Source organism: Zonotrichia leucophrys, chromosome 4A, assembly GCF_028769735.1.
Source record: "Zonotrichia leucophrys gambelii isolate GWCS_2022_RI chromosome 4A, RI_Zleu_2.0, whole genome shotgun sequence".
In the NCBI taxonomy this organism is placed as follows: domain Eukaryota; kingdom Metazoa; phylum Chordata; class Aves; order Passeriformes; family Passerellidae; genus Zonotrichia; species Zonotrichia leucophrys.
The window spans coordinates 11,812,096-11,839,843 of NC_088174.1; the positions used below are offsets into that span (position 1 = coordinate 11,812,096).

Here is a 27,748-nt window from a genome sequence, read left to right on the forward strand (position 1 = left end):
AGAGAAATAACACTGTTTTTTCTCTCACTGAATGTGAGAAATTAACACTAGCCATATACAATTAACATTAGTGACAAATTTGAAATTGAACTTTTTGCGGCTTAAGACTTTCACATGTTCCTGTGTGAAGGCAAGCTGAACTTTAAGATCAAATTGCTATTTAGTAAAAATTTGTGTCTAATATGCTTCAGAGTATCTAAAGGCGGGTAATTAAATTGATTGCAGCTTTTGTGGCTCCTTGAAGGGATCCAGGCAGCTGCAGTGCAGTGGCCATGGCATCCTGGAAGATGCATGCTGCAATTTTTATGGCTCCCAGGCTCCACACAATGATTTCTGACAACCTGCACTTGAAGCATCAGCATCTTTCTTGAAACCTTTTCAATCTCATTCTCTGTCAGTCTTTCTGAGGAATTCTGGTCTTTGGATAGAGGTGTCAGGAGTGTGCACAGTGGGGACATCAGAGGTGACAGTGCAGTAGGAATTCCTGTGTTGTGGAAAAGTTTGTATTTTTGGCTTTTAAGGAAACTGAGTCCTTACAGAAGCACACAACGAGCAGTGGTAAAGGCTTTGTTCTTGACTCCCCACACCTGCTCTTTTGCTCCTTTCCTCAGGGATACTTTCTGTGGGTGTGCAGGACCACAAAAACACACTCCAGTGGATAAAGATGGTAGGATTTAGAGAATGCAAGAGGACTAAGAGATTCCACATAAACAATGCAAGAATGAAAGAAAAAGCCCACAAACTTCCACTTTAAGAATATTTCCAAAAACCATTACCCAACACATGCCACCTGTAGTTTGCAGTTTGCTGTCTGTGGTGCAGGAAATACTGAAGTTGTTCATGGCTGGTGCTCAGTCCTGGCTTCTGTTCCATTACTAAATTGTTTAATATATTTGCAGCATTTGAGTCTGATGCGTAAATGTGTTTAGGCATACTTTACTAAAATAAATTGAGCAGCCAGCAGACTATAACAGCTGTGGAGAAGTTGTTTAGAAATAAATTCTTTGTAGTTCACAGTTTGACCTAATAGAAATAACTGTTGCTTCAGACAATTATCTTCAGCAGGGTCAGTCTGGCTGCTGTGACTGTGCATTCAGTTTTCTGTGTTGATTTATTAAATATAATCACCTGGGGAAGATGAGCCAACTTCTCTGAATAAATTGGTGCTAATTCAAAAGCATTTCTTCTTAGTGGTGTGCTGTCAGTAGAGTACAAGGACTTAGATCAAAAATTGGAAACCTTCATTAGCTCACTTTGGTTTTACCGCCTACTAAGTGTTTCAAGACCTTATTTTACCTAATAAATTTTACATAACAGTAATTTACCCAAGTAAAGCTGGTTTTGTTTTTTTATATTATAACCTGTGTCTTGTAATTAAGTTAACAGTGCATCTTGACAAATCTTACCTCAATTTTAGAAAAATCTCTCTTCAAGAATACACACAAGAAAATGCAAGACATCTATAAGTGGCATAAAATAAAACCCACTTTCATGGTAAGAAACACACACTTCAGAATATTAGAAATATTTCTGAGACTTTTTGTAGCTACCAAATATACCTGAGACAGGCTTTAATATTTTAATAAATAAATGCTTCCAAATATTTAAAGTGTGAATACTACAGGGACTGAATTTGTGCATTTCTTGTTTTCCTTTTCCTGCAAGTTTTTGAGAACCTGACTTAAGATTTGAGCAAAATTATTTTACTTAAATAGTTTTTAAAATAGTTGATTGTGACCTTACAGGAAATGGCATGAGTTTTTTTGAATGTTTGCTGTTGCTGAATAATTTCAGACATTTCAAACTTGGACTATAAGATTTTTTTTTCATTTATGAATGATGCAAAGACCGGGGTTATGGACATTTGAAGAATGTGTGAAATGGAGAAACTAATTTCTCAACATGATTCCTTCTCAGCATCTTGGGTTTGCTGAAGAACTTTGGTAGTCTGAAAATAAAATGAGAATTTGAATCTCTCCTATCTGAGGTGTGTGGAAGGGAAGGGGAAGTGGCTGTGTCAGATGCAGAGATAGATATTTGTCAAATATGTATATAAATAATATATGTCTATATATTGTGTCTGTGTATGTATGTGTGTGTATATATATATATATATATGCACACACATGCTATATAAACAATCCCATATATATAGTATGCATATGTATATTTATGTATAATAATTTTCACTGAATTGATGCATCCTAAAATGTTACTGCAGCAATTTCTTCATTTATACAGGAAAAAATGCTGAGTGAGGGGGATAGAAAACTGTAGGACTTCTTGTTAAACACATAGGAGATGCCCTGACTGCTTAACTTAATATTTAAAGATTTGAGGATTTTTTTTCCTATTTGAGAAAGGGCCCCACATATTGCCATAGAGACAGGAACCTGCACTACTTACAGCATTTTGACAGCAGGAGAGGTTGGCTGCAAACCCAGTTTATCTCACTTCTTTATGATTGCTCCTTGTTCCATGAGCAGTCATCCCAGTTTAAAAGAATTAAATTTATTTGGTAGTAACTACTTTGTAAGCATCTCTGATCCATTTATGAGATGAGATTATGGATGGATCCATTTATTATCCATCACATGCACCTTGATGGCTACAGTGCAACTGCTTCTAAAAGCTGCTGTAATTTATATCTGATGTCTGAGGGCTTTTTCATCCCCAGTTATAAAAAAAATTTGAGACAGTATAGCAGGTAGCAAGTCAAAGTACAGGTGTTATTGTCAGAACTGTCTTTAGCAGTTTTAAAGCTAATTTCTTAATGAAATTTAAAATAACTAATTCAAAGACTGTTTCTCTGTAAGATTTAGTAAGATTTCTTAGTAAAGCTTCTGATGTTTCTAGAAAAGTTGCCATTTCAGTAAAAGCATTGCCAGGTGCATATTGCCAATCTTCTTCTATTCTTCAGTATTTGGGGAATGTTTCAGTGCTGCTGTGAGAGGACTGCAGATGTGACTGCAGTGGTTTCCTTTGGATTCCTCCTTAGGCAAAGATTTGTTTTCCCTTCCTATCAATTTTGGTATGAATGTTTTGAGATATATGGTCAAAGAAATTGTATTAATTAACTGACTCATGTATAGGGCAGTACTGTCAACACCATCTTTTAATTATTCTCTTCCAGTAATTGGAACAGCTGCAGTTTAATAGACTGAAAAGCCAGAGGTAGAGGCATGAGAAGCACCCAAGTGAAGTGGAAAGAGCTGAGTAAGGAACCAATTAAATTATCACACAGCCAGTTTTTTGGGAACCTGTAGAGAAATGTTACACATCCTTATTTGTTCCTCTTCAGTTTCTAGATTGTGCCTTTGCAGCCATATTTAAATTGCTGAAATGATTTGGATATTGAAATGAGTGCTGCATTTGAGCTCCATGCCTCTGGGAATATTTTGCTGGATTTTGGGGGGTTCTGCTTTATTTTCTTCTGTATCAAAATGCTCTTGTGTGGTGTAGGATACATCAGCTCAGCAGGCTGGTGGTCAGAAGATATAGAAAAGATGAGAGAAAAGATTTCTCCCTATGTGAAACTGATTTTCTGCCTTCAGTTTGGAGTGAGTTCTGCTGCTACTACTATCATAAACCAAGGATTTTATCCCATAACAAATGTGCATTTTAAAATGGAAACATGCTTTTGTATTAATGAATTTTTAGAACACAGGTGTGGGGAAAAAGAATCTCAGAAGTTTGAATATGTTTACTGGTCTAACCACTACCATTTTAAGGTGTTTTTCTTGTTGCTGAGTGTGGCATCTTCTCTTACATAAACACTCTATCAGTAGGAAATAGTTTATGACACAAATATTAAGACCTTTCTGTTGTCTACATTTCTAGCTGAAAATGGGAGATGTACATCACACTGTCACTGTAGCTTTGGCTGTTTTTCTTTCTGGAAAGCTTAAGAAGCCTGAGGTTCTGGAAGTGAGAAGACTTTTCAGGTCATGCTAGGAAGGGTTTGGAAGACTTGAGAAAGTTGTGATGTAGCATAACCCTACTTTTCACCTAGTGCTCTCAGTTCCTCTGACACCTAAGAGATGAATAAAAGGAGACAGGTAAGTAGCCTGTTAAAGTGGAACAGCAATTTTTTAACCACAGCAAATCACTTGACTGAGCAAGTATTTTTTTCACGTTTGCTTTTAACAGTTTAAGAACTGAGGAAAAAAGGTTAAACTCATTATCTGTGCAAATTGATAAAAATCCAGAACATCTCTAGAATTTGACTTTTATTCTGCTTGGTTTTCATACAAAAATTCAGGTGGCATTCAAAGGCTCAGAATAAATACTTTCAGACTAGAACAGTTTTATATTGCCTGGGCTCTGCTACAGATTTCTGCCTGTGCTTTTTTCTTCTTTTTGAACAACTGTGAAGAGAAATCTTATGGGAAATGCAGAGATGGTTTAAAAGTTTTGTTGGATGCACAGATGCCCCAGAACTGTGAACACAGTGGGCTGTAAGAGGACAATGTGTTGACAGTTGCTGTGTGTGACACAACGAGGCAGCAGCTTAGCATTCAAAGGAAGGAAGAGGATATCCCCAGAAGAGGAAGAGAGTCACAAGGGATGTGGTTTTAGCTGTGTTGCTGCTCTGGAAATAAGGGAGAGCTTTCAGAAGAAAAGATGCTGTGATCAGTGCCCTGTGTATGATTTGGTCATGTGCTTGCTGAGTGATGCTGTTCTCAGCTCTTCTCATTGGGGCCCAATTTTGCTTGTTGGTCAATAGTGGAGCAGGATGTAGGTGCAGGGATGGAGGGAGAGGGTGAGGAAATGCTTTCCTCTCTAATCACAAGCACTTTTCAGTCTTCTCTCTGTGGGATCAGAGCTGCACTGCTGTTCAGCCCCAGCCAGGAGCTTCTGGCCTCTCCTAATGTCTCAGCTCTGTAAAGTGGCACCTTGGGATCTTGCCTTTGGTGCCATTATTTACTTTTATTCTTATGCCACCTGTTCCTTTCCTTTATGGCTGAGTTTTGTGCAGAAATTCGTGATACTCTCTCAGTTACTTGTCTGTGCTCAGTGCAGCTTTGTAAACACAAACATGGAAATAGCTGCTTAAACCCCAAACACTTTCTCATCTTTTGTACACAGAATTAAGGATGTGTGGCAGACTTGGATAATAAGTAGAATATAACTTCAAGCAAGTTATAAATAGTAGATGCTTTTAATTTTGAATGTGAACATGCTTGTGGAAAATTACAGAAAAGCCCCTCGAATGGTCCCAAAATTATATTTAATCTGTGCAGTTATCATGGGATTTTCAGCTCTTAGGAATTTTAAATTTAAAGCACATCTTCAATTTGTGTGCCAAGTTGATATGTTTTCAGAGCACTTCACTGGGAAATATTTTCTCAGCAAGGAGTATTTTGCACAGAGGTGTAATGCTGCTTTTGGCCCCCAGAAACCTTCATTTGAAGATGAGTGGCAAATTTATGTAATATGAGAACAGAAAAATGTGTATTCAGTGGTATAACACACTCCAGGAGATCAGATTACTTTTCCCATATATTTAAATGTGCAGCTAAAATGTTATTTTGAAGCCTTAATTAAAATATCAGAATTATATACTGAGATGTTCTGTTGACTTAGGAATAGTTGATGCAAAGCATAAAATACATAATAATAGTATTTTCCTTGTGAATATGCAACCAATCTGTGACTGTCAGGAAGAAAATGGGATTTGATTTTTTTTTTCCCCTTATGTGAGGATAGGTGATTCATTTCTCACATGGTTGTTCTTAAGCAAGTGACAAGTATTTCCCTATTTTTAGAGTACCTGGCACTGCTGCTTTCTTAAATTCTGGATTTTGTACATGGGCTGTTAGATGGAGTAGTTTATGCTGGACTTTGGGAGGGTATTTGGTTGGCAGTGCTTGGAATTCTTGTACTTTAAAAAAATTCTTTACTGTTTTTTCTGCTAAGGTTTTATGTTGTTTGTAGAGTAAGTGACAAAGTAAGTGGGACACAAAGGAGAGCAGGTATTTGAGGACTCATGTTGCCCTCCAGGGTGAATGATCTTGTTGGGGTCAAAAGTGAGAAGTAACTCTGATTTCTGTGCCTGTCTGGATTGACTTCAATGTCAGTCAATGCTTGGGAATGACTTTATGGCTTGAGTTGGATTTTATTTTACTGATCAAAAGAGTATTTCAGGAGTTACTTCTGAAAAAGGGGTCCATTGATTGTCTTTAACCTCATTCTTTTTTTTTTTAAATTAGTCATGCTGCTCTTAATAAATAAAACATGTGAAGATCTCCTTGAGGGTGGTGGAGCAGTGGAGGCAGAAGCTTTACAAGCAGTTACCAGTTGGCTGCACTCGGTGGGAGGAAGGGAGTAACTGTGTTTGCTTTTAGTATTTTAAAACACTTTCTGTATAATGGTGAATGCAAAAGCAAAGCTGAGTGTGTGAATGCAAATTAATGATTTTTATTTTACTTTGTGATTATAAAAGCTGCTATCTAACATCTTTCAACCTGATTTCTAGACTTTGAGTGCAGAGCTGGCACAATGTAATAGTCTGGTGTTGTGTGTGTTTGAGACTGGACACAGTGTTGACCAAGTGTGTAGCCAGGCCTGCCTGTTGGCATGTAAATACTTGAATTCTTTTGCTAAAAGTATGACTGTGATAAAACTGCATTGATGTTTTTTCAGGACTTTGTTTCTTAATAGTCACACCATATAAACACTATTGTCATACCCAGTGGTGTCTCTTCAGCATCTCAGTTCCTCTGAAATTTGTTGCCTGGGTTAATGCTGCTCATTTGTAATTTAGAATTTCAGAGAAGTGGGTAAGAGGCCCTCAATTGTTTGTCCAAAGGGTGCATCTGGTTTTAAGTGAGGTTGTCCTGTGTTGTTTTAATTCCTTGCCTTTGAATTTGGTAACAGCTTGCCCAAAACTATTTTCTATAATGGTGATCAGGAGCAGCAATTATTCCCTGATGATTTCATCCCAAAATTGAATTTACATTGTGAAAAACATTTTGTAACAGTGAAACTTAAAATGTTTCACCATTACAGAACCCTATCAGAGTGTTGTTAAATGTCACTAGAATGAATAAATTTATAGACATTTATAGAAATAGCTCCTGGTTCAATTCTTTATTGCTAAGTAGCGTGACAGGGTGTTGGCTTTTTAATGAGAGGATTAAGCTGTCCTGATGAATAGAAAAATTGTCATGCTGTACAGAGACTATTCTGAAATCTGCAGACTAAATATCTTAGTGTTGATTTGGTCTGCTGTGGCGATACATTCGACGTGATGCATTTTTCCCTGTAAGGTAATCAGTATAGCAGAATCTCTGCCTTCTCTTCCCTAGAAACATGCTCTGCTTCTGCATAAGATGCTGTTAAATTCCCCAGTCCCTTTTTAATCGCTTTCCTTCCCTGCTGCCCGCTGTCGTCAGCCCCGGGAGGTCACCAGGCAGAGCCCTGGGCTGCGGAGCTGTCCCTGCTGGGGACCGGCGTGGCCCCATCTGCTTCGTCAGCTCTGGAGGCAATTTGGGAGCTGCTGGGGGGCGTTGAGAATTAGATTGTTGATAGCGTTCCTACAAAGGCTGCTATTAACAGCCTGCTCGTCTCTGCTTCTCTACTGCAGAAGACAGAGTGATATTTGTGTTCCCATATCATGTTGTAAAATGCATGAGATTTTGCTCTTCCTCCTTGGAAATGAGAATAGGAAAATGAGAGCATCCTGAAGCAGAAGCTATTAGAAGAGCATGCAGAAACCTGCAGCGATTTCTGCTTTATTTTGTCTTCCTAGCTATGGATTAGAAGGACTGATTTTTGCAATGGGCTTTTTCCATAATGGCATTCTTGTATTGTTTGGTCAGAGCTTGCACAGGAGGAAAACAGGCTGCTGAATTTAGTCACTGATCTCTATTAGCCGTGGCCTAAGGCTATGCTGAGATTTATATCCCATTTGTATTGTTGCAGCTCAAAAGAAGAATGTTCAGAGGATGACAAGTGTATTCTGAGTAGGTATGTTGTTTCATTTTCATATGAAACCCATTTTTTTTTTCTGCTTCCATTGGTCAGAAATGAGGTTAATAGGAAGAGAATATAGTACAGTGCTGCAGTGTCCCTGTTAAGGTAGAACAATAGCATCAGAAACAGTACTTTAAAAATTAGCTGCTTTTATTAAATAAAGCTGCATTATGCTGGTGTGCAGAGTGCAGTCTTTTCTTTTTTTTCTTAACATATACTGCAGTCAGTGCTTCCCTAACGAGGTGGCACTATTGTTGAGTTAGAAGGATAGAATCATCATATTGCTTTAGGGGACAGCAGGATTTAAAAGGAGATGCCTTACAGCCCTGTTTTACAGATTGGAAGCATCGGTTTAAGGGCATTGGCAGAATCATTTCCTTGTTCTTAGCAGCAGCCACTGCTGTGTCAGTAGTGTGTGGAATGGAAGTCCTAGTTGGTAGTCTGTTATGGAAACGCTGTTTACTGTTATTGTAGTACCGTGGTGACAACATGCCATTGAAATGGAAAACGAGCTCTCCTGCTATCTGGAAATTCCCAGTTCCTGTGCTTAAAACATCCAGGTCATCGCCACTTTCTCCAGCATACATGTAAGTGAGAGAAATGAGGATAATAAGGTGGGAATTCTTTTTGTGAGACTACCCTGTGGCAAAATACCCTGATACATATTAAATGACATTGGCACTCAGAATTTTTTCTTGTTTGCTATGTAGAACCCCCTCCCGATTTTATCCTGGATGTTTCTTGATGGATGTCGTGTCAAGTCTTTCCCTTTTTGTTGAAACGTAGAGAAATTGTGCAGATTAAGCTCTATTCATAATGATACTGTGTATGTTCATTTGAAAAGTTTGTGGTGGTGTTAATTTGTAGAGCTGATCTTGAAATTACAAGCTTTGAGGCTGGCAGGCTTTCTATATAGTGTATATGTGAACGTTTTCTTCTCCTGACTATTTCATTTGGAAATTGAGCTTGAAATCACCTGCTGTATTGTATTGCACTTTTGTTCGTGTGAGTTCTTGTAGAGGTGAAATCATCCTGCTTTGGTCTTGTTTTATTCCTTAAAGTCTTAGCCTTAATACAAATTGAATGTCTTCATAAAAAGTTACAATAAAAGCTTATAAAATAAATTTGAATCATTCATATCTGAATACTTACGTAGTTATACAGGTTGTCAGTGTAAAGTAGCTTCACAATGTGCCTTTGTCTTGCCAAATCCTGATGCAGCTTTTGTTCACCTTTTGTTGCTGTGAGTTCTATGTTAGCATATACAGGTGGCTTTTTTTCTTTCCCTGAAATAAAACTAAGCTCAGGGTACTGAATTCCTTCTGCTTTATTTAAGGAAGCAGCTCTTCCAAACAGAGGAAGAGTTGCTTTAAAATTCCCAGGTAGCAGTGTAGGTGACTTTTCTATCTGGAAATTGCTGTAAAGGCTACTATTTTCCAATAGAATTCCAGCCTAATACCTACAATATTAGTACTTTTAAGCTTGTATTGTCTGCTTACAGATAGGCTTTTGCTACAGCTACAGTAGGTACAAGATGTAAGAGAGAGGTGCACAGGTCCTCTAAATGTATTTTTAATTGTTGCTGAGCGTGGCATTGTTATGGTGGGGCTGAAAGGATGCAGCGCCATGTGCAGGGTCACTATTGTTCTCAGGAACAGAAAGGTGGGGAACCAACCTGCCTGTACAAAACCTCTGCTTTTGAGATTAATTCATCTATGGCAAGGTGTGGATGTGCTTCAGGGTTTTTATGGGAAGCATCAAATATACTTAAGGCTACCAAAAGGGAAGCTGTTTCCTATAAATTGCTACCTATTCTGAGTTGTTAAAAATGTGACTTAAATATAAGGAAAGTATCAAGATAGTAAGAGCTGTGAGACATTTGAACCTATTTCAGGGAAACAGTGTCATTAGTGTTTTATCTTATGCTGTTGTTATTAAACTGTAGTGATCTTAAATGCAAGAAAAATCAGAACTAGCCCAGTCTGATGTCTCTGCTGCTGAGAGGGAGCATTTCTTTTGTGTGTTGCCTTTAAAGTGCTAATCTTAGCCCTGAGAATGCTCCAGCCTTTGTGATGGGGATCGTGTGGCTGATTATCTCAGTGTGTTGAAAGTACAAGCAGGTTTAGTGATCATGTTTAAACTATATGATGCTGAGCTTATGTGGAGCATGAGAAATATGTGATCAGCAGCCTTAATCATCTCTTGATAATGAGTCAATGTATCTCAATGTTTATGGAGACATTTCTTTATTGGCACACAGACCTGGCATTAGGAGGATTTGTATATCTAACACTAAAATTATTCATATATTTTATTATAAAGAATGAGAAACATTACAAAATGGCACCTACTTTATTAGGCAATATAATCAACTAATTAAAAAATCTTGGGTTGGCCCGTAAAGTAGGTGATCAGATTAATTACTTTCATTGTAGAGATAACAGTAAATTTGATACTGTTTTATATAATCTGATGCTTTTCATATTCATATTTATAACTTCTGTTGTAGATAGTACTCTGCACACTGGCAAAGAGTTTATGTTTTGAGTAAAGGGTTGAGGAATAAGTGGTGTGTGAAATGGAACATGTATTGATGTAAAATAAATGGCCATAAAGCTCTATAATTCACAGATGAACACTTTGTTCATATTTTGGATCTAGGGTATACAAAGGTATGATTGAGCTTTTAATCCCTTTGATACTTGACATCTAAATCTTACAAAATAAGGGGTTTAGTGTAGTTTGGAATGCAAAGTAGGAAGGTCTTAAAAGTGTTTTGTTTGGCTTTTTTTCCCTTGTATTTAAAATGAAATTCCAGTTTTTCAGGTTCTTCTAATGAAGTTGACCTTAGCTTTAAAAACTTCATCCTGCTTATGATTTACAAGCGACATATCTAGAGATTAAACTGATGATCAGGATGTATAGATTTTATTAGAGTTTTTTTGGTCTGTGTGCCCTATAGCTGAAGTCTGCCTTGGTTTCCCTGTCTCAGAATGCTGGGGCTGGTGATTGTGAGCAGGTTTGGCTTCTTGGCTGAAGCACCAGTGTACAAAGTGCCACTGCAAAGTGTTGGCTGTCCTGCAGCTGTGCAGGCTTAGCTCAGTGTCTGCTTGGGAAGTTTGTGGTAGCTGCTGATGGGCGAAGATGAATGTGAAGAGATTGTCTCACAGAGTTCTGTGCTTTGGGGAACTTGTGGCTGGGCAGAAGCTGACATGAAGGACCTGCAGAAGCTGAGGTGGGATCAGTTTGTAGGTGAGGATGTGCTTCTGTCACTGGGAATTCTGCTTGGTTTGCAGGAGCTGGTGCCCCTTTCCTGGCAATGGGGAGGAGCAGCAGGGGCTTGCTGCCTCTTGGCTGGGGGATTTCTATACCACCAGTTATTTATTAGGGATATTTTCAGGACATCCTGACTGCAAAGAGGTAACTCTTCACGTTATACAGAGGGTGAAGGGATGAGGAAGGCACACCTTCCGTGGCTGCTGCTGAAACTGATCCAGAGTAGCTTGAACTTTGCCCAAGGTGGAGAGATCCAGTGACATTGCTTAGGGAAAATCAAGCACTATTAGACTTGGAAGGTGTAGTGCAGCTGGCTGAGTGCATGAGTTAGGAATGCAGCTGTGGGTACTTGCACACGCCTTTGTCAGGCTGCATTTTCTTTTGTGGCACTTATTTTGCTGGGGTTTAGAATATAGATGCTGTTTGTCAAACATTGTGAAAGCTGTTACAGCAAGTTTATGCACCACTAGTCAAATCATATTCATATTTGTGGTTGTGTTGACTGTGCAGAGAGACCTACGTGACTTCATGTATTAGGTGGACAGTTTCAGCAAGGGAATAAGAGGAAAGGAGAAAGTGAATAGCACAGAGAGTGAATAACACTTGAAAAAGTGATGTCCCATGGCATCATGGCTGTTATTTAACAAGACTGCCAAATGTTTAAAAACAAAAAGCAACAGTGACTGACATAAGCAGAAGTTAAGAATTAAAGCACTACTACAGTGAGGTGAGGAGTAGTCCTGAATTATATTTAACAGCTTTGAAGCATGAAGGAACATGGGTCCCACTTCTTGTTCATGGTGCCCGGTATCTCATGCATTAAGAACTAAGAGAATTCTTTCTTATTCACGCCGGTAATGTATTTTTTTTTAAATTGTGCACATCTTCCATTAATACAAATGGAAGAGATATTTTTGGAAACTCAGGAGATTAAAGTGCTATGATGAACATCTACAAAGAATTCAATAATGCAAAAATATTTTACAGAGGATTGTTCTGCTAAGGTTATGTCATGCAAGAATATTCTTAGCTGGTTTTTAGAAAGTTAAATGTTCAATTAAGTGATTTTAGTCACCTGCGTGCCAGTTTTAAAGATAAGTAAAATAAAAGCATTCTTATTTCAGAATAATCCACTTGTAATCTTAGTGCCTTCTATCCTTTCACATGGAATGGTATTAAATGGAAACTATCCTTTGCATGTGTTTTCATAAATTACTGACTAACATTAGGAGAAATAAACAGATGTGATATTACAAATGTATTGTTATCAAAGGGTTTACTACAGAGTCTATCCTGAGTCGTGTGGTTATGAAATTCGTCTGATAGGAAATGCTTTGCTCTAATGGAAATCAGTTGCTTTGCAGAAAGGTAGAATAAATTCTTAATACTCTGGAGTATGCAGCATTAGTGTTAGCTGCTTATATTGGTTATACAGGTTAATGCTTTTGTGTCTTCTTCCAACAATCTGCTTTGCTCTACAATGAGCTTTTTGAATTTATCCTATACAGTGATATATACTTAAATGGGAAAAGGTGTGTGTGTGTAATTCATCTGACCACTCGTGTTAGTTCTCTTTGGTGAGACCACCCTATATATGTATGCTGCCTTCAATGGTCATTTTTAGGAAATGAACCCTTTTGTTGGGCTCCTGAGCATTTGACAGGCTACTCGATATTCACACGCTCCTGTTTTCGGCAACATTTCTATTTTATGACATTGCTTCCTAGACATTTCAAACTTCAACATGTTGGAAGTCAATGTGCAGATCGCCTCAAATATGTTTTAAACTGATCTGACAATACATGCAAAAAGATTAATTGGGTGAGTGGGGAGTAGAAGGGGCTTGCATCATGTTAGTAGGAGACTGCGTTTAATCCAAGAAATTTTGTGTGTGGAGTTCTCCTTTGTGCCTGTTGGTATTTCTTCTGCTCTTTATATAATAGGTATTTCAATAGATTATTCTAAGTTTGAAATGTGAAATTTCATTGCTGTAATAAACTGAGAAAAAGGAGAAAAAACCTCCAACTTGTTTATCATGAAGTCTCCCGGGCCTGCTGTTTTTTCTGAGGAGATTTTATAGGGGATGATGTGGCCTACAGGTCCCTAAAATTACACACTTCTCCTTACACAGCAGGATGTTGCAATATTGACATTGTGTTGTGACACGGTAAAACATCTTTATTGAATTATCCAGAATATGTTACTTAGCCTGTTCTGCCAGCATGTCAGTTCTGCCAGTTTTGTTGTTTTTGCCATTATTTCTTTGTCAAGGCAAAAAATCTTGTTCTCCAGTCACATTCTACTCATTGACTTTTCTAGTGTTAAGTGGTATTTTCTGTTGACATTTGGATGGGGCTACCTATGGATTTTCAAAAAAGGATTGGTGAATATTTGGGTTTTAAAATAATAGTTGCTTGTTCTAAATGGTAATAATTTGGTGTAATAATATGTAGCTATCACACTAAAGTGGAAGTGTGCATCTATGTTGCTGCTGTCCATTGTATCATTGATACAAAGATTGTATCGAAGTCTAAATTGCAATTGTGGTTTTTCATGGGATGAACAAGTCACATGCCCCTCTTATCTGGCGTGCATAGATCTAAATGCTTTATCACACAGGGGAAAAATATTTTACAATTGAAAGTAATTAATGGCCCTCTACAGACAGACGGCAATACCGGAATGCTGAAACATCTGTGAGAAGTGACAGAGTAGGAGGAATGACAGATTAGGACCCAAACCTCAAAGTCAGAATCTTATTGACTTTTAAGGTATCAGAATTATTCTGACCATTATATAGGGGAAAAAACCTCTGACACTCTTGAGAGGAGTAGTTCCTTATTTGGTTACAGGAATACAGTGGGATATGTGGTCTTTGGCCAAATATTGAATGTGCAGGTGCCTCTTTAGCCTTAAATTTGTTTCTGAGGAGCCATTCTGTTAATTTACTAATTTTAATTTACTAATTTCTGTGTGTGGAAACTAAGGATACATGAGGTACAACTGTCATCTGCTGGTGCGTGCAGAATGGGTTTTGGGTTTTGTGTTTTGTAATACACAGGATGTATTAAGCTGCCTGGTCAAAATTCTTATTTAACTCTTGGGTACTTAAGACCAATTAAAAAGAGCAGAAAATACATGCAGTGTTAGTCCAGCCTGAACTGTGAAACCTCTGACTCTTCTATTTTACCCTTTTTAACATTAAGGGAATAAAATAGTTCTCCTTATGTAGAAAAGCCACAAAATATGTATTTCCTTGCTTTTTCTGTTTCTAATAGCAGGAATCAACAGACAAACTCCAAGTTTGGCAAAAAGTCATTAGTGAACTGTTTCTAATTTAGCATCATTAAACAATGCAAGTCTGCAGATTTAAGCTACGAATGGCTCAATGAATGCAAACCCTTTGTCAAACAGATAAATGTGGATGTGATGCTAAGGCTCCCAGAGAGATTAAATGCTGTTAGGAACAAAAGCTTTATAGCAGTGACTGAGCCAAATATTGCTTTGTTTCTGTGGAAAACAAATTTGAATTAACCAGCGGGCTGTAATTATGCTGCAAACAGCTTGAGACCTGTGATTGTTTGGTTGTTTAAGAAGGAGTTTTGAAGAGAATATTTTCTGTGTGCAAATTCTTGGGAAATCATACCTAAACAGTTGATGTTGCTCAGTCCTCTTCTGCTGGCTTTGTGGCAACTGATCTTCTGCTGGCCGTGGTCACAGTGTGGCCTTACTGGAAAGTGATACAAAAAGGTTTAAGTGATGTTGGGAGTGTCTTTGTTTCTGTGCTCTCCCACTTGCCATTGAGATCCACCAGTGCTGGGAACAGTGACGCTGTCTTCAATCACCTGAGTGTTTGTGGTAGCTCTCATAATTTCTGTTGATGTGAGCTTGTGGGCTTGGACACAATACGGTGATTTTATGTTGAAGTCCTAAGAGACTTGACTGTACTAAAAAAAAAAAAGGAAGGAAAGGTTAAGGCTTGACATTTAAGTACTAATCTCCAAAATTTTGCTTCTAGAAATAGCTTCACCTGCAGCCTGACTGTTAAGCACATGTCATGGTCCCTGTCTCTCAGGTGAGGTTGTGGTTGTTGTTCCCTTGTAGCTTTGCTGCCTCTGCTGATGGTGCTGGCAGAGCTGCTCAGGCTCTGCTGCTCCAGTGCTGACTTTGCCTTCACCTTCTTCAGCTGGTCACTGCAGTGAGCATCCTGTGCTGTGAGAGTGTCAGAGCAGCAGGTGAGGCTGGAGCCCTGCCTGCCTCTGCCCATCACTGTGTGCCCACAAATGACCTTCTTCCTTTCTGCTGGATTTGGGGGCTTTGCAAGTGCTGTACCCTTATCTCCTGCTTCCCTTGGCCAGAGCCTTGTCAAAGTAAAAACCCACTTCTCACTGCTTTGGTCTATTGTATAGAGCCTGTTTTTATGTTCTCTTTTACAGAACACCCTCACTTTAGAGGAAAGGTGGAAAATGGGACATCTATTTGCTTTTTAATTTAAGAAACAGTAAGTTTTACTTTGTGACTTTCTCCTGGAGTGGAGATTTAAAAGAGCACAGTATGAAGTTACTAAGCAAATATTTTTAAATGTTCAGCTGTTACTGCTGCTCATCTAATCTATGAGAAAGATGAGGTGTAAAAAGTGAAATGTTAAAATATACACATCAGAGCATTGTCCAAAGTGAGCAGTATTTGGCACTAGCTGCCATTAACTGTTTTAGGAGATTGCATTCACAGTAGTTAGAGTGCAGTGATAATTCACTTGAGGCAGAAGGTCTGTAAACTTCTGGTTGTGGTGGCCCCTTTCAAATGAACCTAATTAAATAGCATTTTAAAGAAAGTCAGTAGCGTGACAAATACAAGGTGTTTTTAGTTTCAGCAGCGGCCTCAAGTTCGTCTAATAAAAATTTGGTCTTTAAACTGTCCAGTAAAAACAGTGACATCTGAAACCAGTAGTGTAGGACAACTGGTCAAAGTGATAAAGGAAAAAAAGGCATGATTCTCACTCCTAATGCAGTGTGTGTGTCACAGAGGTGATCCATGCAGAGCAATTTAGGTCCTGCCTTCCAGTGTTGTTCTTGTGTTCATGCTCCATTTGGCTCTTGAGCAGCAGCAGTGGCAGCTCCTGTGTGCCCCAAAGCCAGAGCTGGAGTCTGAACCTGCTCCTTGGTCTGTGGACAGGAGTTAACTTGCTATGGCAACCCACTGGCACAAAAATGACCTTTTCTCTTCCTTTTCTCTCCTAGCTGGAGTCGTGTGTCTGTTTTAAAATGTGAACTTGCATTTCCTATAGAAATTTTTTGTAATAAGAAACCATTAGCAGTTGATAAAAGCTGGTTAGTTTTCCTGGGTTCCTGATACCATAAAAGAATTAAATTAGAAATTCTTGATAAAAGGTAGTAATAAAAGGAAGTTATGTTATTTTAGGGGAGGACAAGTATAAAAGTAACTTCTTTGCCTGAATAAAGGATTTCTTGAAATTGTATGAGTAGAAGATATGGAATGGAAATGTGAAATACCACAATTGCATAATTTTTTCATCTACATTATGCTAATATTTGAATTTCTTAAAAAATATGATGAGATTTTCTTTAATACAATGCTGCCCTATCAGTTCTGCTTACTGAGCTCCAAAGTGGCCAGGTACTTTGTTAAGGAATTCCTAAATTCATTACTCAGGAAGTTGGAACACCTGTTCATAATGAGAAGACAGCAATATAGACAATAATTTTGGGGTTTTTTGGAGACTAAGCTTACTTAAATACTCTTTAGCAGATTATGCATACAAAGTAAAAAATTACTTGTATTTTTCTGGCCTTTTAATTAATAGGCTCATTAATGAATTACATGCATATGTGCATGTGTAGGATAGCCCTGGGATGTACCAGGGGGTTTTTTTTGGGTTTTTTTTTTGTTTTGATAGGTCATAAAATCATAAAGATTTGGCCTGCAATAAGAATAACCTAATATGAAATTGAAATCTCTGTCCTCGTTTCCTGATAAATACCAGAATCCTGGCACATGCCAGGGGTGATTGCAGCAGAAGCCATTTTACCAGTGACCGGAACACTTGTGGTCATGGTTCATTGAACAGTAATTTGACAGAGAAAATAAGGTTATAGTCCTTTCAAAAATGAGCTATTGAGCTTCACCAAATTAAGAACTCGCTCTCTGGCCAATCTGGCTTTGGCAAAGCTTTTACTGAGTTATGTAAAGACTGGGTTTTAAATAAATTGGAGAACATGTACTCTAAAATATCTGTAGCTGTAGGCTGATCTCCTTACTTTGTTTTCAAAGAGTTTCTACAATAGTCTGAGAAATAGATGAATGGATTACTGATGGAAATGAAAAAATCCCAATAATATTCTTTGTTGCCTTGTTCCTGTTGCATTAGAATAAACTCAACTACTTCTGAAGAAAATGTCTGAATATTGGTTTATTTCATTTGTCCCACTAAGCTCTACAAAATGGAACTGCATGATTTGAATATTCTATTTGGGAATAAAATCTATCGCAATTTTCAAGGATCTTTGCTTATCATCACCTGGATGCCTCTGAACTGTTTTAACAGGTTAATACTTGCTAAGTGGTTTAGAAAGCAATTTGCCTCTGTGAATCACATTGTAACTCCAGCCAGTGAAATCTGTCAGTATTTGCTGGAAAGTTAAAGCATGTTAATATCTGTATAATGAACACTCTGTATTTCATCACTCCAAAAATATCTGTTGGAAGTCCTTGGAGGATTAACTTGGAGTCATGAGAAAAGCACATTTGGCTGTAGCCTCTAGGAAAAAACGGTGCTGTACTTGAAAGAATCAACATGTGGTTAGAAAGAAAATTCTGATTCAACCTAGTTTGTGATAGCAACTAATTAACCTCTGGCACCTCTCTCTGAGCTGCAAGCCACTGCTTCCCAGAGGTTGCAGAAAGTCAGGCAGCTCCTGTGCCTTCCTCTTGCAGTGTTAATATTCATTTCACATTGATCTCCAACATTCTTTTGGCTAACCATTGTAATGTTCAACCCTCTCCAGACCAAGTGTGTGTGTTGAAGGTGATTTTAACATCTACATTTAGAGCAGCTTGTGGTGAATTGTCACTACATGTGACTGTAGTTTTAACTTCTTTTAACTTTTGTTTCCTAACTCTTTAAAACTCCGGTTAAAAATAGTACTGCTGTACTTCTTGTTTAATGATTTCTATTGATTAGAACAATAGAATTAATTAGAAAGTGAATTAACTTTCTCCTTTGGTAGTATGCTTAATTGTGATATACTGTACTTAAAGTAAAAAAAAAAAAATCAATATGTTTATCTTCATTACTGGTGAGTTAATGATAGTGCTTAGTAGACCTGTGTTGATAAATGTAAATAATGCCTTTGGTAAGTGTCCAAACAAGACAGATGTACTTACTGTGGTTTTGTTGGGAAGTCAGTTGGACATTCAGCTCACTTCCCATCTGTTCTGGGTGTGAATGGCAGAGTTATTTCGGAATCTTAATGTTACAGCCCCTGCAACAGAAGCTACATTCTGAATACTTAAGATTTTGTTGCAGGGTATGTGATGCAATGCTTGGGTTTTGCTTTTTGTGTATTGCAGTTTACACAGAGCTAAAGCACTGTTGTAGTTTCATTTTGTCTAACAAAGCCAAGTTCTTGGTGGTGTGTGGAGATAAATGCTGAGCTGCTACCAAGCCAGTGACAAAGGCAGAATTTGTGGTCACTCTGGGAGTGATCTTTCCCTCTTGGTGAATGTCACAGGGCTGGCATTCAGGGGATCAGTGCCTTATTGCCAGGTGTTATTGCTGACTTGCTTTGGAACTTCTGCCAAACCCAGCTCCTGAATGTCACTTTCTGCAGAAAGGAAAGGGTGCTCAGCCCTCCAGAACTGTTAAGCTGTAGTGGTGTATTTAACAACAGCAAAGCAAACAAAAAATCCCCAAGTCCTCACAAAGAAACAAAAACCCCACCTCACAATTTTTTTTTGGGTCATAGTTGTTTAGATACAAGCCAAATTCTATGTAGGATTAATATAATCTACTTGTCTTTATTCACACGGAATCAGCCAAGTTAATTTTTAGGACTAGAATTATAAAAGTTATACTCTGGTGAATTTTCACAGGGTGGAATTTGCAGTTTTTAATGCTTCATTCACAGGTGCAAGTTTCTGTCCATACATAACAGCAAATGTAGAAGAGAAATAGTGAAAATCTTTTCTGCAGAAGAGCTTCAGGTGGTGAACTGCTGAGCTTGTGTGTGATAGAGAACTGCTGATTATATATTGAAAATCAGGTAGAGAACTGCTTATGGCCACACAAGGCATGTCAAATGTCTAATTTTAGATATTGCAAGTATTTTAATATTTATTATATCCTCTGTGTTGACTGTGCAGTTTTAACAAGGCACTGTGTTCTATGGAGGATAACCTGTAGAGAACAGAGCTATGGAAAGTTGTGTGTCATGTTCAGAAAAATGCTTCCATTATTCCAGCTGTCCTTGGAGTAAATGAATCGTGCTCAAGGTCTTTGCCTTCGTTTGTAAAACGTATGAATTATGCTGTCTGTCAGGAAGTCAAGCAGTGATGTGGCAAACATGGTAAAAAGCCCACTCCAAACAGCCAAGGATGTTGGTTTACTTGTCTGTTTCTTTTCATAATGATTTTAAATGATATGTTCACTTTCTATTTTCTTCTGAGTTCAGAGAAGTATTTTAAATACTCCTTCATGTAACTTGTATCTGATCTGACATTTTGGGAAGATGCTTCAAGAGCAAAGAGTCAGATTCATGCTTGTTGAATCTGTTGTTCTTCACGCCCACGCTTGCAAGTCTCCCCACATTATTTTGTATTTCTTCTCAGGAAGACAAGTACAAATTTAGAGAGAGGATGTCCTTTGAAATTATGTGAGACTCTTGCTTCCATGCGATTGTATGAAAACTGAAATAAACAGAAATCACCAAACCCAAAACACCCTAGAACTGAGTGAACAAAAATATTTTGGGTTGTGAGCCAGCAACTGCTTGCTGCTCTGTTGCATAGTTGTTTGTTGGATGCAGAGATAGTTTGGAGAGCCTTTTTGAAGGTATACCCTGTAAGCTTTATTAAATGACTCTGGATTTGTTTTATAAAATAGAGATAATTGTGTTTCAAAAATAGCACAAATCTTGCATGCTGCAGTTCATCCACATTAGTTTATTCAGCTGAGTACATTAGAAGTCACAGCTGCTCAGATGTACCCTTGTTCCTACAATGTTATGTCTGTGTGCCTAAAATCTCACTGTTTCAAACCCATGTACTCTGTTGAATGGTGAATTTGTTTTGAATATGTTTTTGTAGCTGACCTTTTGTACTCATGGCTTTGAACAAGGCACTTCAATGCTATGAGGGTAATATCTGAGTTTCAGAAAGTGCTCTACGTGGTCTTTGTACCCGAAGAAGGTGGGGGTAAATGTTTTTTAAAAAAAGGAAATTATGAAAATTATTTTTCTTCCACAAATTCCAGATTTTTCCTTTTAATTTATGATCACATAGTGATCATAACCAAACTGGGGAAAAGGAGGGGGATTTAAACACATTCTTGTTACTTAAAGTAATTTCTGAAACTAGTTTGAAGGCCAATGTTTTAACCTGCATGTTTAAAATTTGGAAAACTTTCTGCATCTGAAATTTGCAGTAATTATGTCAAAGAGCTATAAATCTTTTTTGAGATATGGAAATACTTGATTAAAAATGGAGATGTCCTCTTCTGTAGATTTATAGCTTATGTTTGCTAATTAAAATTGTGTACATATTCATTAGACCTCTATACAGGCTCATAGGTAGAACATTAAATCACAGAAATTACAGAAACTAGTTGTTAATATTTCTGTAGAAGAATTTTATTAACATTGTATAATAATTACAGGTTAGCCTAGTTAGGCTCTCAGATGTAACCTAATTTATATCTGAAGATTAAAATAGTAGGCTAATAACACTGCAGTAATTCTTTAACCATTCTACCTAAAATTAGCTTGTCCTGTCTAGATTTGGACAGTAATTGCTTGGAATCACATCTTAAATTAAAATTATGAAGTGTTTGCCTGGACAGTAGCAGAATACTGGATATCATAGCCTGAAGAAGTTCTAATTGTGTGTTTCTAAAAGCAGGTTAAAAACTCCAACTGCAGCTTGAAACTCCATGATCTATATTTTCTATTATGAATAGTCATGCGTGGATGAGGTAATGCAAGCTGCAAGAATGAAAATACTTTTTTTTAATATTACACTTAGAGTTTCAATGTTTCACCAGTTTGGCAAGGAAAAGCTAAGATGCTTAATTTTGGAAACCAGGTGAAACCTCTATAAACATCCTACAACACTGGATTGTAGAAATAACAGTGTTCAAGTGTCTAAATCAGGGAGCTGGGGATGGAAGGAAAAGGAAAAGCTTACAATCAAAAAAGCAGTTATGCCTTTTTAGAGACTATTAACCCTTCACTTTCTTGAATTAGCTGAAGGGAACCACTAAGGACTGCTTCTGTTGCCTGCTGATTTTTTTTCCTGTAGCCCCCGTGCTGTTACATTTCATCCCAGAAGACTGTGGGTTTAAAACAAAAGATCGCTGAATGAAAATGACTTTGGTGTTGAGGTTTCTCTGTTCCAATTCCCTTAGATCCCTGGTGGAAGAGGAGGATCCTCATATGAAAGTGTCTCTTGGCAGCAGCGATATGGGCGTCTCTGCCCACCTGCAGTCTTCGAAGACAGGAACCACCAGGTTTTTCACCAGCAATACTCACAGTTCTGTGGTGTTACAGGTAATGAAATATTCTCATCCTGTATTGAGCTGTACTGAGATTTTTGGCTGCTCTAAACAATGTGTCCACTCAATAGATTTCATTAGTCTAGTAATTCCTATAGTCTCAAAAACACTCATGTTCTTGGACTGTCAATGCCTACAAGCAAACATGGCTTGGGATTTGCTTTCCTGTGAGATAGAGGTTCAACTTTTAGCAGCAGCTTGGGAAAAAACCTGGCCTTCTCCTGGGGTCATATCCCAGTCCACTCTCAAATTCTAAGAGGTAACAACATTTAAACTCTGTCGTGACAGCTGTATGAAAGAAGCTCAATTAAATATAATAATTTAATTACATTAGACATGTCCCTAAGAGGCAGAGTCCTGCCAGGTTTGGTGTAATGCCCTGTGCTGGGTCTGACTATGGCAGTACTGTGTGGTAGAACATCCATAGAGACAATCATTACATTCTTGCTAGTATTAGAAAAATACCAGTTCAAAGGAAAATGGTTTATGTTTGTGTTTCTGTTCCACGGTGAATGAATGAGCAGAGTATTTCATCCATCCTCCAGTATACACAACCAGGAACATCTTGGGAAGAAATCTTGCTCTAGGATGCCACTGTAGATGATTTTATTTTTTATTACAGTTAGATGTTATAAGTAATTCAGAGATCAGATGTATAATGGGAGCTTATTTTGGGGGTTTTAGCATGTCAGCTTTGGTAACAAATTTGATAAGCATAGAACCAGGTAATTACTTTCCTTTCAGGTCGCAGAATTTTGCAGCCTGTTAGGCTGCAAACCCCTTAAATTGCTGTGGAACAGAATTATATCTAGAATGCAGATGTGACCAGAAGGGGTAGGTCCAAAACAGGTAGCAGTCCCTCCCTGAAACAACTGCTATGGTGAAAGCTTACAAAATAAACTCCTTTCTGAAAATAACTTAATTATTTGAATAGAACTACTTTCCAAGGCCTGGTGTACTTGGCATTCATCAGCTGTATCTGGAAAATAATGATTATTCTGCTTGTCTTCAATGAATACTAATCATTGAACATATTACAGATAATGGTTTTAAGATGACAAATGATTTGTCACTTTTTTGGACCTACACCTCACATGTACATGAAATGAAATAAATATTTACCTAAGGGAAAGAAGAGATTCCTGCTGTTCTCCCAAATCCAAGGGATGCTTTGCATTGTGCTTTTCCTGCAGGGCTTTGACCAGCTGCGGGTGGAAGGTTTGCTCTGTGACGTGACGCTCGTTCCTGGAGATGGTGATGAGGTGTTCCCTGTGCACAGAGCAATGATGGCTTCTGCAAGTGATTACTTCAAGGCCATGTTCACAGGTGGTGTTTTTATTAAAGCCATGTCTGTCTCCAATTTGCTGCTCCAAATTGCTCTAATTCAGACGCTCAGATACAAGTTCAGTGCTGAGTTCACTGATTTTTTTGTGAATCAGTCCAGGACTGCATACAACACTGTGGACTAAACATCTCTCTCTACTATTGCATATGGGGCTTTAAAGTAAATTTTAAAATTATAATTTAGTTATCTCTAAATTTATGAAAGAGTTTCAACCCCATCAAAATGGTCATTAACATTTACCTGCATGTCTGTTTCAGGAGGAATGAAGGAACAAGATTTAATGTGCATTAAGCTTCATGGTGTGAACAAAATAGGCCTAAAGAAGATCATTGATTTCATCTATACTGCAAAACTTTCCCTTAATATGGACAACCTTCAGGACACACTGGAAGCTGCCAGTTTTTTGCAGATTTTACCTGTTTTGGACTTCTGTAAAGTATTTCTTATCTCTGGGGTAAGACTATTTGTTTCCCATTTACAGTGTTTAAGACCTTGGTATGTAGTTTTGTTTTTTCTTCTATAATGCCACTGACTTATGTAGTAATCAAAGTTATGTCTAAAACTTGTCATTATTCACAGCTTAGATTCATAGAGAAGAAATTTGCTTTATAGTTTCCTTGAAAAACTTGGTTTTCTTCTGAGTATTACATTCAGCATGAGTTTGATACAAATGTTTTACCACATTGAAACTCTTCCCTTACATGTCTGATTTGAGATGTTTCAGGGTCTCCCTGCATGACTGCACTCACTCTGGCATTATCTGCTTGCTGCATTCATTAGGTGTGCTTCAGTTACTGTCACTTTATTCCTGTATTTACAGCCCCTCCATCTCCATGGGGTGCTGTTACCTGTTTTCTGACTCTAACAAGGATAAAAGCAATACCCAGAGAGGATCCCTCCTGCCCTGCCAGCAGTGAGGAGCTCCTGCTCTGTGGGGCTGCAGAACAGCAGTGCTGCAAGAGCAGTTCTGCCTGGAGAGACACTCTGCAGTTATTTTTAATGTTCACTGGAGGTTTTCTGGTGTTGATGTTAAATGCTTATATATCTCAGTAGAACTCTGACTTGAACAGGTGTGTTCCGCACAAATTACAGAATTATTTGGAAATCAGCTTTTCAATTCTGTAATGAGAAATAAAGAAGCAGCTCTTCCTCTTGCTCTGCAGAGTACAGGCTTAGAAATGTGGCCTCCCTAACTGAAAATATGTACCAGAATTTGTGCAAACCAGAGGATTCTAAGCTGGTAATAACAGCAATTTGTTTCCTATGATGTGTTAGAGGTATTCAGGCTTGATAATGCCATTTTGCTTTTAATTTGGAAACATTTTATAACTGACCTGTCTGATAATGTTGTGATAATATTTCATTAAGCTTAATACTCTTCAATCCTACCCCATCTATTATATCTTGCTCAGTGTTTTTTTTTACCTCCAAAATGATGCCTCTCCAGGTTTGACATTACTATAAATACCAGCTTGGGAAAAGGTCTTGGTGGTGTTTTGAATCAGGTATTTGAAAAGGGCTCCTTCTGATGGGAGCAGAGCCCTGGGGACACTGTGGTGGCCTTTCCCCTTTCTGGGTAGAGCAGCTCCTTGTTTATTTTGCTGTGTTAAGGAAAGAACTTTTTTCGTATTGAATCGTGTTATTGTTTAAAATGCTCATTCTCTGAAAGTATGTTCACTTGTGATGTTGACTCAGTTACTGTTTTTGTTCAAATAAGAAGTATCTTGTTTGATACTGCATTTCATTTCCGAAGAATGAGGAAGACTTTGTTAATTCTCTTAATTTTATTGGGGTTTTTTGGGGGAATACTTTCATTTAGACTGATGTCTGAGGGAACATAATCTCATTCATGGTATAGCTGTAGAGGAAGTAAAAAACTGAGGTTGTTATGTTAGCCTAGTTATGTTCTTAGCATCTTTATGTAAAGAATTTTTGAATGACCTTACTTCTAAATTTGTTGAAACAAGAGTTGTTGAACAAATGAGCTTCTTTTTGAAGGAGCATTTCTGTAATTTAAATGAATATTCTGAGCAAGTATTGAGCTTATTTCTACTGAAGTTAGCTGGCTTGAGAGCTGAGGTAACCATTCCCAGACAAACACTTAATTGTCTTTCAATTGTCAGGGGAGTCCATTATTAAAGAGATTATACAAGTCAGTTTATGTAAGGCATAATGTAATTGTGTACTTCATAAGAGGGTATTGGAAATATTTACAAAGAAAAACCAAAGCTTAAGGTAACAGCTTAATTTATGTAACATAAATAATGAGACCTTCAAAGAACAATATCTGTTGTAGCTGACTTGAAAGTGTTTTTTTTTTTTAATTTGCTCTGCATTTACACCCCTCCTGTCAAGTATCCCATTGCTCTGATTATCTTTGCTCTGCAACCAAACAAACTCTCAGAGAAAACAATGGAATACTTCCCAGGATGTTTTCAGTTTTACAGTTACTTTTGGTTTTCAATAATTATAGCTGTGCAATAGACGACTACTCTCACATTCACATCTAACTGAGCTGTAATGTGAATAAAATTCATTAAAATGCTGTGGAAATGTTTTCAGAGTAGTGAGTTCTAGACACAACACTGATTTTGCAAAAGTAGCAGCAATGTACAAAATGGAGTAAGATGAGAAACTTGCCCAAGTGAATTACAGAACTTAGGAAAATTACATGGTAATGGGGAAAGGGTTGTTACACTGTAATTAAAGAAAACATTCCCAAACATTGAAAATTAATGTCTTGGATGTACCTGCAAGAAAATTTTATCTATAATTTGGTGCTTTACACTTTTGTAACTACTAGGAAAAAATCAAATATTGAAGGCTTAATACTTGGAAGTTGTGTCTTGTCAAAAAAATTTCATTATCTGAGGATGGAGCAAGTTAATCTGTTTTGTGGGAGTGTGGGATTTAACCCTGGGACCAGCTCGGACAGCCACCAGAAATTTGACTTTGTACTGTAGGGATAAAATGGTTTCTGTTTTCTGAGCTGGTCAAATTTCTGTGCTGTTTTTCTGAGCTTCTGTCAATGGGAGCCCATAGGAAAATTGAGGGTTTCAGGGGTTTGTTTACTATTTTAAACTTTGACCCTTTGAAGCACTGCCTTAAGTGCTTCAGTCTCTGAGAGCCATTGACACAAAACAAAGTCAGACACCTGATTGTTTTGTGCTGCTGGGTTTGAGGGCTGGATTTTTTTGTGCATGCTGCTTTTCCAGAGCTGTTCTCCAAGGCTCTCATACTTGCAATCATTTGGCTGTGTCCAGTTTTGGATTTTATAGTCAGTTAAGTTTTTATGAGAGCTTGGGAAGTGGTTGCTACCAAAATTTCAAAGAATTAAGTGAACTGCTTTCTCAAGAAAGTACTTTGGCTTTTGTAACATGGTGCTGTGCCTGACCTTTCTTTTTTGAAAAGCTTTTTAGTATTTTCTGCAACTTCTGTTTTGTAATGAGCGATTACAATGAGTAATGTGAGTGAGCAGCTCTGCTCAGTAGTCAAAGTCCATATAAAATAGGATTTATTTAACTGAAATTCTCAACTCCTTGTGGAGCTGCTTAGCTGTTTGAATGTCTATGGCTTTTAACTCTTTCCTTGTGAGTATTTTTACTTGTTATTGGATAGACTGTACAGTGTATGTATTTTCACCTGATATTTCCATTCCTCCTGTTCACTTCAGTGGGATTTCCAGACTAGCAGTTCCTTCTCTTCATTGAAGAACTCCTGATTGACTGACTTCCACACAGAACCATAGCATAAGTCAAACTTCTAAAAAAACCAAAAAACCCCAATGTTTGGGTAACTGAAATATTTATTTAAATAACATTATTGTGCTGAACTCCGTCCTGTTTTGAATATTCAAGTAGAAGTAGCTATAGCATTTCTTTCTGTTGAAGGATTATTTTTTGGCTCAGGATTTAAGAACCTAGAATATATATTTTTATGACTTTTAAGTCTTTGCAATATAATTTAGGCTGGTACATTGATTGTCATCTTAGAGCACAGAAAAGAGGGTAACAGTAATTTTGGTGAGTCAAACATAGTGCACAATTTCAAAAGCATAATGGGAAGTACTTACAATCGTAGATGAAAAAAACAACCCTGAGTGCAGTACAGTCCCAGTAGATTAATAAAGGCAATATAAAGTAAATTTTCCGAGAATCAGGGCTTGACTGGAAGCTGCTGATGTCATGTTCATCAGTCATTAACAGTGTGTAATGTGTCAATAAATTTTCCAAATGTAAGAAGTCCAGGAATATGCTCAGCTGCCTGGATTTGCAGTGTAACATAATTATGGTAATACAGAATGCACTCTGGGCACTTGATAAGTGGCAGCCAGCAATAGCTCCAAATTCTTCATTGCATCCTGG

General features: G+C 37.7%; 1 protein-coding gene across 8 annotated transcripts in view; it reads left to right on the plus strand.

Annotated features, from left to right (window-relative positions):
• Positions 1–27,748, plus strand: part of KLHL13 (kelch like family member 13) — a 75,100-nt gene that overhangs the window by 34,401 nt on the left and 12,951 nt on the right. For 5 of the 8 annotated variants that reach the window (XM_064712552.1, XM_064712555.1, XM_064712554.1 and 2 more), the window contains 3 exons: positions 21,893–22,034; positions 23,233–23,365; positions 23,642–23,838. In XM_064712552.1, the coding sequence (XP_064568622.1) occupies positions 21,893–22,034; positions 23,233–23,365; positions 23,642–23,838 (472 nt within the window). Of the gene's footprint in view, positions 1–7,482; positions 7,972–8,251; positions 8,565–21,892; positions 22,035–23,232; positions 23,366–23,641; positions 23,839–27,748 lie in introns of those variants that run through there. The other 3 variants (XM_064712547.1, XM_064712551.1, XM_064712548.1) reach the window with 3 other exon arrangements.